Source organism: Corvus brachyrhynchos, unplaced genomic scaffold (genome assembly GCF_000691975.1).
Source record: "Corvus brachyrhynchos isolate BGI_N302 unplaced genomic scaffold, ASM69197v1 scaffold202, whole genome shotgun sequence".
Lineage (NCBI taxonomy): Eukaryota > Metazoa > Chordata > Aves > Passeriformes > Corvidae > Corvus > Corvus brachyrhynchos.
In genome coordinates, this window is record NW_008238132.1 from 3,592,114 (window position 1) to 3,606,615 (window position 14,502).

At 41.4% G+C, this 14,502-nt stretch overlaps 1 protein-coding gene across 2 annotated transcripts; it reads right to left on the bottom strand.

The window, feature by feature from the left end:
* Positions 1-856: 856 nt before the first annotated feature.
* On the bottom strand, positions 857-14,182 carry MTRF1 (mitochondrial translational release factor 1). 2 transcript variants are annotated; one of them, XM_008633139.2, is made up of 10 exons: positions 14,069-14,182; positions 11,071-11,529; positions 8,451-8,542; positions 7,545-7,626; positions 7,226-7,333; positions 6,963-7,135; positions 5,677-5,794; positions 4,387-4,523; positions 2,684-2,782; positions 857-1,075 (listed from the first exon to the last, which is right to left on the bottom strand). In XM_008633139.2, the coding sequence occupies exons 2-10, from the start codon at positions 11,504-11,506 to the stop codon at positions 956-958; spliced, it is 1,365 nt and encodes a 454-aa protein (XP_008631361.1). In that variant the 5' UTR covers positions 11,507-11,529; positions 14,069-14,182; the 3' UTR covers positions 857-955. The 2 variants fall into 2 exon arrangements, with proteins under 2 accessions (XP_008631361.1, XP_017589057.1); XM_017733568.1 differs by lacking the exon at positions 14,069-14,182 and having other exon boundaries at positions 11,071-13,185.
* Between the last annotated feature and the right edge of the window lie 320 nt (positions 14,183-14,502).

Below are 14,502 nucleotides of genomic sequence, written 5' to 3' on the forward strand. Positions count from 1 at the left end.
AAAGAAGACACCGTGATCTCGCAAGTGAACCCAGCGGAGCAGAGCACCAATCTTTGTGTCAGCACTCCAGAATCAGGCATACAACGAGTGCCTGCCTGTGCTCAGTGCCTGCCAGCACGGCACACGTGCAGGGGAAAACATCAGCACAAGTCCTGTCAGAGCCGAGAGTGCCCTGTAGACATCTGGATCCCCTCAAGGACAGGCAAAGGCAGACATTCCCAACGACAGGAGCTGAATTCCCAAGCTACCTGGTTTGCTGAAACGCTTCTGCAGTATGAACTTGTCTTCTTTGCAAGGAAGCAGGAAGCTGCCTGTTACCTCATAAACTTAATTGAAAACTAGAGCAGGTACTTCTACATGCCACTGCAGCATGTGGGCCCCTCCCACCACAAGCTGACCCAAGAATGCCTGGAAGAAAGCTAACAGGCTTCTCTTTTGACATTCTGGCCCCTTCACTCCCTTTGCTTTTGTATACTTTAAGAAAATAAAGCATCATAATACAAAGTTACTTACAAGGAATTTCATTTAGGGAGCTCATGCAATAAATGGGTAAAAATAAACTGTATTCGTGAGGCCATGTTCTAGACTATGTTAGGGCAGATCAGTTTCTTACCTGGAGAGGAACATCTCCCACTGCCAGACAAAAAGTGTACTATGTGGTATTTATTCTGCTCCACCACCACAATTCACCTTTCCAGCTGTGATACGGTCAAGAGAAGGCCCAGCTTAACAAAGCCCAGCTGCCAAGACAGGAGAGGTGTGCACACTGAACTCCAAGCTGGTTCTTTACTGCCGGGGCTGCTGCAATAAATTCAACTCACTTGCACCAAGGTACAAAAAGAATAGTGTCACACACTGAAAACCACAGGAATAGGTTTAATCAGTGTATCATCTAACAAACACATCTGTTTTATTCTGTTACCAAACACAACAATTCTAACACTATTCGAGGTCTTCAGCCTCCTCCTTCTAAAGCCTGCAAATTTTCTAGATACCGTGTGACAGCCTCTATCTCTGCAAACTCCAGTAGTCTGTTGATTAGCTTATCCAGTGCTTCTTTCCCACTTAGAATTTCCTATGAAAAAAAAGCAGACAAAAGCATTACTGACTGTCCTTCAGCTTTACCCTGAAACACTCAAACCCCTGAAATGCACTTTGCCTGCAGTCCCTCCACTTGCTCATCCTTGCAGGTGACTGCCATGTGAAAGCAGCAATGGTGGACAGCAGCAGGACATCAGCTGCCTGCCTGTGCAAGGCACGTGGCTTCTGGCTGCAACAACAGCAGCTATTGCCCCTGCTTTCGTGTAACCCATGCACTTATATGAAAATCCCCTGCAAGAACAATCAAGGATTGAAGAACCTCATTCAAACATGGCAAGAGCAAGGCTGTTTTGCAAGGAAAGCTCAACTAACTTTTGTTAGGGAGTTTATGGTTCCAGTTTCACTCAAGAAAGATCCAAACACTAAGTACCTGTCTAACAAAAGCCACTTCTATGTAATTATGGAACTATTTCCCTGGCCATGGTATTCTACACTCCATTAAATATGAACCACTCCATATTCAGTATGCTCTGCATTCTCTGGAGCTACCCAGAACACCTGTGGGTACAGTTTGAAAAGTGTCGCTCCTTATGCAACAGCACTTAACAGCAAACTGAATACCTAAGCCAAAATACTGAGGGATCACCCTAAACTTTGTTTTTCATAAATTTAATACAAAAAAATCCATTGCTTTGGTTTTTTTCCACTGTAAAAAAACCCAATAAATAGAATCATAGAATGGCCTGGGTTGGAAGGGACCATAAAGATCATTGAGTTCCAACCCCTCTGCCATGGGCAGGGACACTTTTCACTAGACCAGGTTGCTCAAAGCCCCATCCAACCCGGCCTTGAACACTTCCAGAGATGAGGCATCCACAGCTTCACTGGGCAACCTGCTCCAGTGTCTCTCCATGCTCACAGTAACGAATTTTTTCCTAATATCCAATCTAAATATACCCTATTTTAGTTTCAAGTCATTCCCCCTTTTCCTTCACTACATGGTCTTGTAAAAATCTCCCTCTTTCTTGTAGGCTCCCTTTGGGTACTGGAAGGCTGCAATTAGGTCACCCCAAAGCCTTCTCTTTTCCAGGTTGAAAAATCTGTAAAATTCAAGCCATCTGTAGATATTTACTCAGAAACAAGATCTCAGAGAATCTTAAAATGCAAACATTCAGTTTCAGTTTCTTTTAACTGTGGCCTGTGATGCAAACATAAAAGTTTTTCTCATTCTTCACTCCAGCATTAGGAGGAAGAAAGAATGGCCTAACAAAAATAAAAAGTCCTTTCTGCAAGGTTTTTCTTTTGGATGTACTATGCTTCAAGAATCTCAAATGTCACTTGCCAAGTTTAGCCAAGGGACTCATGGATCTCATTGAGGACTACATGCTTGGTCATTTTTCACTCACATATAGGAGAAAAACAGACAGAGAAGTAAGCCAGTGAGCTACAGCCTTTGCCAGTAATCTCTAGGACTACAAGAAGGCAGGAAAGAAAGTTTAAGCTTTCTAAATCTACAGTGTTCTGTCAGAGCACAACTGGCTACTTTCTTCATATATGTATATCTTAAGTTGTGCTCATGAAGCTAATTTTTTCTGCTTATGGTAAACATAAATATCTGAACACTCACATAGGCAACCCATACCTTGATATTGCGTGCATCATATGAGATCCTGTGGTCAGTGACTCTGTCCTGGGTGAAGTTGTAAGTACGAATTCTCTCTGACTGGGCTCTTGTTCCCAACTTCAGCAAAGCAGGAAAAACCAAAATCTGTTATGTTGTGTTTTAAAAAAACCAAACACTTCTCTAAAACAGGATACTTAAAATAAACTGTAATGGATCAGCCTTTTCCAACTACGGACCTAGTGGTCACTGGCTTGGCATATAGGTTTTTTTTAAATATTGTGGCATTACTGAACAGTATTGTTTGTTACTCTGTATCACAGACCAAGTTTTTATATCCTCCAGCATATTTCTGTTCCAGCCCTGTAGCTGGAAGAACCACGTAACTCTCAAAGGTCATGTAAGGTAAGAGAGTCTGTATTTAAAAAAAATATATGAGTGGGATTTTTGGGGGGGGGGGAGGCTGTAGCTCCCACAAAAAATAATGAAAGTAGTCTCCACTAATAACGGAAGCAGCACAGTCCTTGCGTGGCTGTCGGAAATTAGCACCGAAAAAGACTGAGATTAAGAGTAAGAAGTTAAGTTACCCTCTAGTGGTGAAGTGCGAGAGTGCAGACAGCAATTCTAACTTCCGAAGCAGAAACCCAAATGTAGCACAGTTGTGGTTAAACACTCCACTAAACACTGTGGGTCTTCATAAAATGGAGAATTAGATGCTAAAAAGCGCTCAGAGAAACAAATGGGTGTCTGCTTCAGTGGGCTTTGGTGAAAATTTCATCTGCACTCCACATGTATACTTCAGAACGTGGAATTTCTTGAATAAATTCTGAAACATTAGGAAAGGTAATTTACTTCTGCCTGATTTTCCACACTATTCATATAAATTTAATATATAAATATAAATACAAATCCTTTATGCAGCTTTGAAGGCTCTCAAACTGAAATTAATAACAAAAGATAAATGGGTCACTGCCTACAATGATGGGGTTAATAATCTGCAGGGACAATACACTTAAATGCAACCTGAAGTAAGTGATTAAATAGCTGAGCTGGAAAATTTGGAGTACTGAATAATTCTCTAATTCTGAAGCATTTTTATTCCAATAGATCACTGTTGAAGTTTACACCACAAATGGGAAAATACTCTAAGAATGGGAAAAGAATGATAGGACATTCCGAGAGAAAAGCACACTTTGCAGCATAACTTGAGGTAACTCTTCCAGGAGCTATTTCTTCCTCAAAAAGTTACCTTAACTGTATCAAATAAGCTGCTACTTAACTGCATAGTGGCAGGATTGTTTATTTACTTGTTTCTTTCAAAAGCCCTGTATGGCCTTAAAATACTCCCCTTTAGAAACTTCTGAGAACTTCCGATCCCAGTTTTCATTGAACATAACTTTTTACTGATGCTAAATTTGTGTAACTCTGGCCTTAATGGGGGCATTCAGTACATGATGTCGAGTTTTGCCTTTTGAATAATTTCAGCCAGCCTTCTTTCCAGCCACCGTTGATGTCTCTTCTCATTGCCTGAGAACTCCACAATAGCATTGAGCTGGGATAAGTAAGGGCAGACTTACCACTTTAGACTACAAGATTCTTCTCCCTTGTAAGCATCCCTGGTTAGACACACACTCTTACTTGCTCTGTCCCTGTTACCCAAAGAGATCAGAAACAAATCTACAGCACAACACCCTCTCCAAATCTCAGCCACCACTTGTCCTCACCTGCAGTTTCCTGGCGCTCTGCTCTTGACTGATCTGCTTTTCCATGATCTGCTGGTACAGCTTAGCTCTCAGTGTCCGCAGAGCTATTTCCCTGTTCATCTGCTGGGACCGCTCCTGCTGGCACTCAACGGCCAGTCCTTCACAGAGGCATCCAAGAGCCCGTTGTAACAAAGAACAAACGAGCTAAATTAATTCTAACACATTAGGCAAATGAAACCTACTGGAGTGCTGGTTTGTAGGGCCTTTCAGCTGTAGGATAAAACGACATTTTAACACACTGGCCAGAACCATTAGTGCATTTTTAAACTTGTCACAGCTGCACCGGGGGGCTTTGTTCTGTGCTACAGAAAAGTCAGGGATATTTTAAAATTTCATGAAGCAAACAAGGTTCTAACATTGCCTCTAGAAATTGGGTTCACTCCAATTAGCTGTCATTATGTTAAAAATGCAACTTGAACAGTCTACAGAAGCATGTTAAAACAGTGTAACACAAGTTTTAAAAACCTTAGTCCAGATAAGCTCTTGGTGACTGGAAAATTCATTATTCTAGTAGAAGAGGGGGGTCTAATCAAGACTGGTGAGTCTTGAACTTAATTATGAAAAATGAGATAAAACACAATAAAGGTCTTTAAAAGAAATGTAGTACTTCTCATTTGATTTCTGAAAGAAAAAGGCACATAGGGAACAGCTATTTTCAGGTCACTGCTGTAATTTTGTGCGCCTAAAGTGATTCTGCATCTGTACAGAGAGAAGCTCACTGAGTTTCAATAAAAACAAATCCCAAAAAAGACAGAGTGGTCCAGTCTACACACTATCTTCCCATCAATATACATTTCCCTTTCTATCCAACATATGATAGCATTATCTAGTACTGAATGAAAATCTTCAAGCCTTCTTTTTAATCAGTCATGTAACTACACAGATTCCAGCTAGGCAAAGCACGCCTTTGCTTGCCACTGGCCATTACTGTTGAAGGTACAGAGCACACAGTGCGAATTATTTACATCTTCTATCCCTTCCCTGTCACCCTCCATTTGTTCTTTCATCCTTCAAAGACAGTGTATTTATTAAACACTCCCTCTAAAACAAAACTGGCATAATCACTGTGCCCCTGGTACACAGCCCCTTTCTCACACTGCCTCACTACAAGAGGGACAGAACCAGAAGGGGCTACTTCCTCTTTTTTGGTATAAGGCCCAGTCTTGCATGAGACAACTTACAGGATCACAGGCTTCCTTTGCAAGACACAGATTCAGTGTGATTAGAAGCACAAAGTACAGCCAAACTTACCTGTGGGAAGGTGCACAATTCTCACAGCACTATCAGTTTTGTTAACGTGTTGCCCTCCTGCTCCTCTGGCTCTGAATGTATCAATACGCAAATCTTTGGGATCCACTTTAACATCAACCTAGAATCAAAGAAAATTACTACTCCCCGATCATTCTAAAAATATTTGGATGTCAGTGACACTCACCAGTAATAAGAAATCACTTCTCAAAAAATTGCTCCTTTACAACTGCTCCTAAATAACAGTCATAATCATTGTAATTTAAAAAATGCAGTGTCAAATATCTCTGAAAAACAAATGATGCCTTAAAAATTTCACTTAGTTTTTCAAACTCTTACTCCAGGTCCTTCACAAAACAAGGTATGTGGGTGTGTGAAACAAAACAAAATCACTGTTTTGTAAAACCACTAGCTTTGGTGGAGAGTCTAAGAAATAAGCAAATATTTAAAAAACACTTCTAAGCAGCAGTGTAAGGATGTTGCTCATGAGTCAAGCCTGAATGATTCTTGCAACAGTACTTAGAATCATCTGAGGAGAAAATAGGCATATCCAGATCCATCCATGTAAGGATTGCCACATTGAAAATAGGAGTCCGTGATGACCTGGACCTGGAGTTTGAGCTCAGTGGATGGGAAAGGAACATTCAGATCTGATCAATGTTGCAAGGATAGTATTATAAAGAACAGGAGAAGGTGTGGGAAAAGCCTACAGGATCTGGTTTTGTTTACTTTGTGTGTAAATTGCTGGTCTAAGTTAGAACTATCAGTATCAGCGAGATCTCAGACGGACTAGCCAACACACTCATTCACATTCAAAGGAGACTGTCCTTGACTTAACAGAGATGGACACCAATAATTTAAATGAAACAAAAAAAAATCAAAAGGACGTGCAGAATCACGTTACTATGCAACACTGAGTATCTTCTTGGATATATTCTGTCTCAATACATGATGTAATTTAAAATTGGCTTACTCATAGCAGTGAGCCTTGTCAGTGTTGGGGCTGGAACTTAATGAAATGATCACTCATTTACATGCTCTTTCAGGCAACAGAAAATCTCTGCAAAGTTGCTTCTGATGATCCATTTATACATATAAAGTACAGAGCCAAGGACTGTCACCTTCCAGAGTCAGAGCACTCGTGGTTCATTTGCTGGGACTTGCACAAAGCACTTGGCTATCAGTGAAATCCCCAAAACAGTAACATGGTCTTAAATAACACGTACTCCAATGCCAAACTGGGTGAGGCGGGGTACAGCACCACCTTACCACCCCAATGAACAGTTTACCTCCTCTGGCTGAGGGAGGACAATGACTGACATTGTCCCAGTGTGAATACGCTGCATTCTTGATGACATGCCCGTCTCAGGGATTCGCTGCACTCGGTGAGTCCCTCCTTCATACTTCAGATGCCTGTAGACATTCTCTCCTGAAATATGAGCAGCAGCATGATGCAACCCTCCTGGAGAGAAAATAGTGTGTGACAAATACAGCAGAGAAACACTGTATTCAACTTCATTGTCTTGGTAGAATCTCTGAAGAACTGCTGTACCTATCTCAGCCGGCGTATAGTTCACGATGTCAAAGGTCCAACGTTTGTAGTCGGCATAGTTCTGGTACATCTCAAACATTTCTTTAGTGAACTGCTGGCAGATGTCCCCTAAAAATAAAAAGGCATCACCACATAAACAGCAGGTTTTAGATTTAGCTGCAACTCTAACCCCAGTCATTAGGCAGGTTAATGCTCGTCTTCAGAAAGTATTACTTTATGCCAATAAAGTATAAAAAAAAGCTTTAAGAATAACCCATAAGAGGTTTAATAGAGTTGCATGGAGGTTTGAAGTAATCTTCACTGTAGGGGCTTTGCTGACCTCCAGTTGTTCTGCCAGCTGTCACTTCTAATATGACAGGACTTCTATCATATTTTTCCTTTGGCACTAGAAGCTGGAAAAGCTGGAAAAAAAAAAAAAAAGCCATTATCTTCTTCATGACCCCAGATCTTCTCTTAATCAAATTTACAGCCAGCCTTCAAAATTGCCACAGTCTGAGCACACTCAGCCACTGATTTCCTTTGGCAAGCTAGTTAAGTAGGACTAAAAACTGTCCAATGACCATTGCAACTCAGTGCAGTCAGTGTGGAAATGCAACATGCTAGTGCATCCATATGGAAGCTAGCTGAAAATCCAGTCCTGCAAAGTCAGGTGCCAGGTCACAGGTAGCCCCAGCTACCTATGAAGATAAAGTTATTAGCTAACCCAGCTAATCTTTACATTAATCTTATATTTGAGAAAGTCCCATTTCATATTATTTCACTCTGAACATAGAAATGAGCCCAAACACAGAGGTCTCCACTGAATCGTTTCAACTCCTTTGCTTATATTTTCCCCACTCATGGGGTGCTGTCAGCTGAAGAGAAAATGAAAGACTGCAAGTTCCAAACAGAAATCTTTCAAGAATGCATGTTCCACTGCCACAAACAGTTACTAGGATGTCATGTCAAGTCTCAGTAGCACAGACTCACCACTTTTATAATCCCCTTCAGCATTTGCAGACAGACAAGCAAGCAAGAGAAATGACTCAATTAATCAGTTTCTAAGACGAAATTGTCACTAAGAAGCTTACTAATAAGTGATGTTGCCACTTCTTTTCAGGGAGAATACAGAAGCTGGACTTCTGTTTCATTAAACTCAAATGTCAGAATCTATTGGTAAGATCATAAAGGAAAGTTTTTCTGACATCTTTATTTACAAAGCTGTAAAATTTTACCTCAGGCTCACCTTTCTGCACAACACGTTCATTTTTTTATCCAGGCTTTCCTTCTCTTCTAAGGCAAGCTCTAGAAGTTGTTTCTCATCTCTGCTGTCTAGATCTAAATTCCAACAACAAGAATAGATGTTAGCCAATCTCACCTAGAGCAAATTATAACACAGCTGTCCACAGACATGCACTGCAGCACAGAAAAGCTTGCAGCGTTTTGCCAGCGTGAAATACTCAAACAGAGCAGCCCAAGACAGGATGCACATTGCTAACTCAATGATCATACCTTCCAGGTGTGCTGGAAGGAGCAGCAGATATTTTACCTGTGATTAGACTGCCCCTTCCCACATTTTAGAGCTTACTAACAAACTAGGACACATTCTCAGGTAAAGCTCACAGAAGCTCCAAGCCTTCTCTGCTGTGGAGGCTCCAGTTTACAGTAACTAAAAGTGCTGATCATTTGCCAATAGATTATACACTAAGTAGAAACTTGGAAGACAGCTGGAGTCAAGTGGAAAACCAGTCACTGCTAAAACAGGGAGCCCCCTCTCCTCTTCATATTTCTTCCTGCTTTTCTACCACTTTTCTACTCATTAGAAAGTGAAACAATTCTACTCACTGAAATTTAAAAATCAAGTCTGGTTGAATAAACACATGTTTTTACCATGCCAAGTTGAACTAGATTTAAATTACAACTGGACAATTACCAACACAAATGAGGGGAATGGTTGAAGCCAGCTTTGAGCAGCTGGGAGTAAGAGTGAGGGAACAAAGCAACGACGAGGAGGTGAAAACCTTTTGCCTTGTGGCCAGAATGGAAACCATAGGTTTGTCTCAGATGCAGCATAAAACTGGACTCTCAAACACTTCTAGCTGGTCCAAGAAGTATGTTTGCTGATCAGTTAAATAAACAGTATCAAATTAACTACTGTCAACAGCAGTGTGAGGTGGTCTGGGGGTGGTGAATGAGCTTATGGTTCAAAGGATTGGCATCCCATTCCTACCTCCCTGCACAACAGAATTCATTTAACCTACCTCGTGACTCCCATCACCAGAGGGAAACTGGGAAATATTTTTCTGCCTCACTGGGTGTTGCAAATATAAAATCCTACATCAATTGTCAGGAATTCAGGTACTAGAGAGAAGAGGGTCAGTTAGGGAGCTAAGTGGAAAACAATGGGCAGCCAAATGAAGGGGACATGTGCGTTTTAACTCGGCCACAGGATACATGGTACAGACAGAATAATTTGGCTTCATTTAATTAATTTATTGGCTGTATGTTTTACCATTCTTTTCCCTTCCTTCAACTAGAACTCACTCCATCCCTCCACATCATAATTTATGGAATTAGAAAAATTCTTTATTATATTCACTTGATCCAAAAATAGCCTTTCTAAGTTGAAATATGAATTTTCCAGAGCTTTCTTAATACTTTTTAAGTCTTTGAAGAACACTGCTTTTTCAGCATTAAATTTTTGTACTGTGTCTCCTTCAGTCTTTCTCCTCTTTTCTCCCCTGAAGAGTATTAGAGAGGGTTGAGGATAAAATATTTTAAATAACCATTTTTTCTCCAAAAGCATAAACATCAATTTATTTTTAAAACTAAAGAATAAAAATGTTTTCTACCTGTCCAAATAAGTCACATTTACATCTTTATTTCAGTATGGCTCTTACTGTTTTGTCCAGATTCCTTGGCTCTCTCTCTGAAAAGCTCTTATGAACTTTTGTCCTCCTCCATTTACACTGTTGGGTACCGATTTCTCCTGTCCTTTGATTTTCCCCTCCTTCACTGCTTTAATGTAAACCCCATTCTCTCCAGGTCAGTGTTTCCCTCTCTTGCCTTAATACTTACTACTGTAGCAGAATGGATTCCACTTTTTCCTTCCTACTGTGTGCTCCTCCCCACACTTGTAACAATGTTGGGGTTTTTTTCCCAAATGTTGCACCATTACTTAGTTTGTAATTTTTTTTATTCCCCTTGTACTTTCTTATTCCCAAATCATACAAAAACCAGCAACAATTTTAAACTTCTTTTTACCCCAACTTCTACTGTAGCAGACTATTGAAAAACAGCAACTTCTAAAAAACCATCGGTTTTTATTCCTTAAAGGACTCCCCAAACATTTTCAAAGAAATATTAGCTTTTGCCATTTAAATTTAGAGCTGACAACTCAGAGACTAATGAAAGTTCATGTCATTTGCTCAATAAATATCACTGAACTGGTCAGATGGAATCCCATTTTAAATAACACGGCTAAAGTCTATCAAAGGTTTTAGGCTCGCTAATTTTTTTTTCTTCAGTTCAAACTGCTCTCAGTTCTCCTAAAAAATAACCTCAAAACAAATGCTTCCCAACTATTTCTGCTAGATGGATATCCTTCAGGTTCCAGACAATCCCTACTCTCCCAAAATTACCATATTAAGAACTCAAACTAAAGTGAGGTGAGATGAAAAACAGAAGGATGTGGCTGGATGCAGAAAGCCCTTGCAGCATGCAAGCTCCCGGGAGCAGGGAGGACCAGGGAGTGTTTCAGGGCTGGTCGAATTTACCCACAAGCTTCCCTCAAAGGCTGGGCAATGAACTTTATCACAAGCACAGCTGCTGTTCTGAAGCAAGCAAGTAGATGTGTTTTCCTTTACCTGTGCACATTGCTTCTAACTCCTGAGCTTCTCTTTCAGCCTCTTTGATTTCTTGAAACGCAGCTGCAATGGGGGACAGATCGGCAGATCTTCTCCTCAGGGTTCTTTGTTCAAAGCCATTTAATGAGTCTGCACTTAACAGATGACTAATCTGCTGGTACTCCTTGCTGAGACTCTCCAGATACTTCTGCACAGCCTCATGCTTCCACAAAGCTTGAGAATCCTGATGGTTGTTCCTGTGCCAACTGTTAAAAGACAGAGTGAATCTGGTTGTGTCCAATAAAGGCTTTGGCCTCCAAGATCCATGGTTGTGCAGTCCCACCACACAGCCTATCTTCTTCGCAGCAGGAAGGAGAAGACAGCTGTCAAGTTGGCTGCAACAGTAGCAATTGGCAAGCAGGCTCTTGAAAAGACAGACCTTTTGGAAAGGTTTCATTTTGTTTCTTATTTTTCCACCACCTGAAATTAAAAGTACACAGTGCATGGGCCAGAGTTATTAACTAGAAAAAGAAAGCATTCTATTAAAAAAAACCCACAACAACAAACACAAGGACTGCAACAAGCCCATATCATGATTTTGATTACACCAACACAAATGCAACTGTCATGGACAAAATTATACCTGTTTTAGTCCTGGTTTAAACCAGAAGCTTTTATCACCACCATTGTACTGACTGAGGGCTGGAAAAAGTCTTTTCTCTCACCTCTTCAAACAGTTTATTTATACTATAGAAAAGCTCCTGTGGACAGGGCTTTGCAGACAACAGCTTCATTTTGCCATATGTGTCATTGGAAAAATCCAACCATTCCATGCCTTACGGGTGAAAGAAAAATGTTGCTGAGAAGACAAATCAATACTAGAGGTAAAGAATTCTATATAGAGAATGTATGAAATGTCCAGAATTATGTGCCAAATTATATCCACTACCATAAAAGGGGGACACCACACAACAGATCAGTCAATAGGACTGCAATGCACTTGCAAAAAATCACTCACTCATATATGCAGAAAACAGGGGAACTGCTTTATGTGCTTTATGTCCCCTGTATACTCCTTACCATGTTATATTTACACTTAAGCAACATAGTATTTTCCATCCGAGAAGTGAGTAAGAAGCAGGTACTCTGAAATACAACTCCCATATTTTTCTGAGACACTTGGCCTACAGGTTTTATAGGACCCAGGCTCCCCTTAGCATTACTCCTGCTCTGTGAACGATCATTTCCTCTTAATTTTATATCATCAACATTGCAAACTATGTTATGAATTACTACTATGCTCTAAAATTTTGTACTGGAGAGCAAGGCTCTACTAGGAAGACTAAATTGAAATCACACTTATTCTAGGACTACTCCCACAGAAAAGGTTTAACAAAGAAGCACTCCCTAGTAACCCTGTCAGTGCCATGGTCCCATCTGCTCACTGATTTTTACAAAAACGTGGATTCTGAGAAAATAAGAGCATGAACCTATTTGTAACAAGATCTCCTGGAAACACACATTTCAGTTTGCTAGCACGATTATTTTTTACTCATCAGTGACAAGACCTGCACATCTTCATGCGTTTTATTAACAAATTACTGTGACACGCTACTCAAGTCGCCCACTATTCTCACCTATTTACTTTCATCCATTTGTCCACAATGAAGAAAGAGCAATGTGCAGTAAAACCAAAAGTACTGCACCTTGCTTGTCTGAACGCCTGTTTTACTACCTACAGAAGGAGGCAAGGACCTTTACCGCTGCACCCTCCCAGATTCGCCAGCCAGCAGGTGCTATTGAATCCACGGCAGAAATTTCAAGACTGCTTTAATATACAGAAAGCAAATGATACCCCTCATGGACTGCTCTAGTGCCTAAAACCAGCTGCAGGAGAGGGATCCTGTTCCCTTCACCAGGAACACAGCAAAAGGCACTTGGGCTCATCATCTATGATCCTGGATTTAGTTGCTCAGGGGCATGAGTGGACTCAGTTCCAAAAGACCTAATTCTGCTGATGAATATGGACTTGCTCCAGATCAACATGGCCCATTGTTGTTTGGCGAAGGGCTAACCATCATCAACTCAATTTTAAAATATTAATGTTATATTTTGTTTTAATTAATTCATTAAACATATTCATTATAACCATCTAGCTAATTTTTATGGGTGTAGTTAAGAAGCAATGTACTCAAATAATAATAAATTTGTTGCATTGCTTTGCCCAAGCTCTCAGAAATAAAATTCTGGGGTTTAAATGCCAAAAAAAAAAAAAGTAATGAAATGACACAGATCTTCAAGGAAGTCAGAAGTTTCAAAATAATTTTGCTATGTAAAACAAAAAAGGTATCTCCTTCTCAGAGAAAGGTTGCTGCATCACATTTGCACAAAAATAAGCATACATAAAACTTTTACAGAGCTATGAGCATTAGATGACCTATTAAGTGATCTCCAAACCAGATTTTAATAACCTTTTAATGTGATTAAAATTACTTCGTACACATGACAAATCTAAACCAGTAAGCGAAAGTGACAACTGTAATTGTCCCATTAAAATAATAATTTTAAAAAATAATTTTAAGACAGAGTTCTCAATCTCGCGAACACCTTCAGAGGTTAAAATAAGCATTTCCAACAACCGAAGATGCTACCGGCGCCATGCGGCAGCACTCGGGCACATTGGAACCTGCAGGCGCACGGCAGCAGGAGGTACCTCCGTGCACACGGACGGGGCCAGGAACAGCTCGCGGCCGCGCCCCGGAGCGCCTCCCACACACCTCTGCCTCCCCCCGCAGCCCGAGCGAAGCCCCCACAGCCCGGCCCCGCTGCGGGCTCACGGGCGGACGGGGAAGGCGGGAGCGGGCAGGGAGAGGCAGGAACGAGCTGGGAGAAGAGGCACGGTCGGGCAGAAAAGGCAGGAGCGGGCAGGGAGAGGAGACAGGAGCGGGCAGGAGAGGCAGGAGCAGCGGCGGGGCGGGGACTGCGCTCCCCGGTACCCGCGGAGGGCTCCGGCACTCACCGTCCGCACCCCCGGGCGCCGCACGGATCCCGCCCCGGCACGCGGGGCCAGGGCAGACGGGAAGCGGAGCGGGCGTACTCCCGGTCCCAGCATGCCCGCGGGAAAACGCGCTTCCCGTCTCCCCGCACCGCGCGGCAGCGCCTGAGCCGCGCCGGCGGCGAAGGCGGCCTCTGCCTTTCAAACCTGGTTAGTAAAAGATTAATTGCAGAGAAGTCTGAGTAAAATAACATTAAGTTTCACTTTGTGTCAAAGCTCACTATTCAATTATATTTAAAAGGAGCTATTACTATGCTACTGAAGGCAAACAAAATATTAATAAACATTACCGTTCGGATTATGACTATGCTAGTTAGCTGCAGCTTCCTCATAAACTATGTTTCAAAACATACTATGTATTTGGACATTTTAAAAGATATTATTAAACATCATACCGC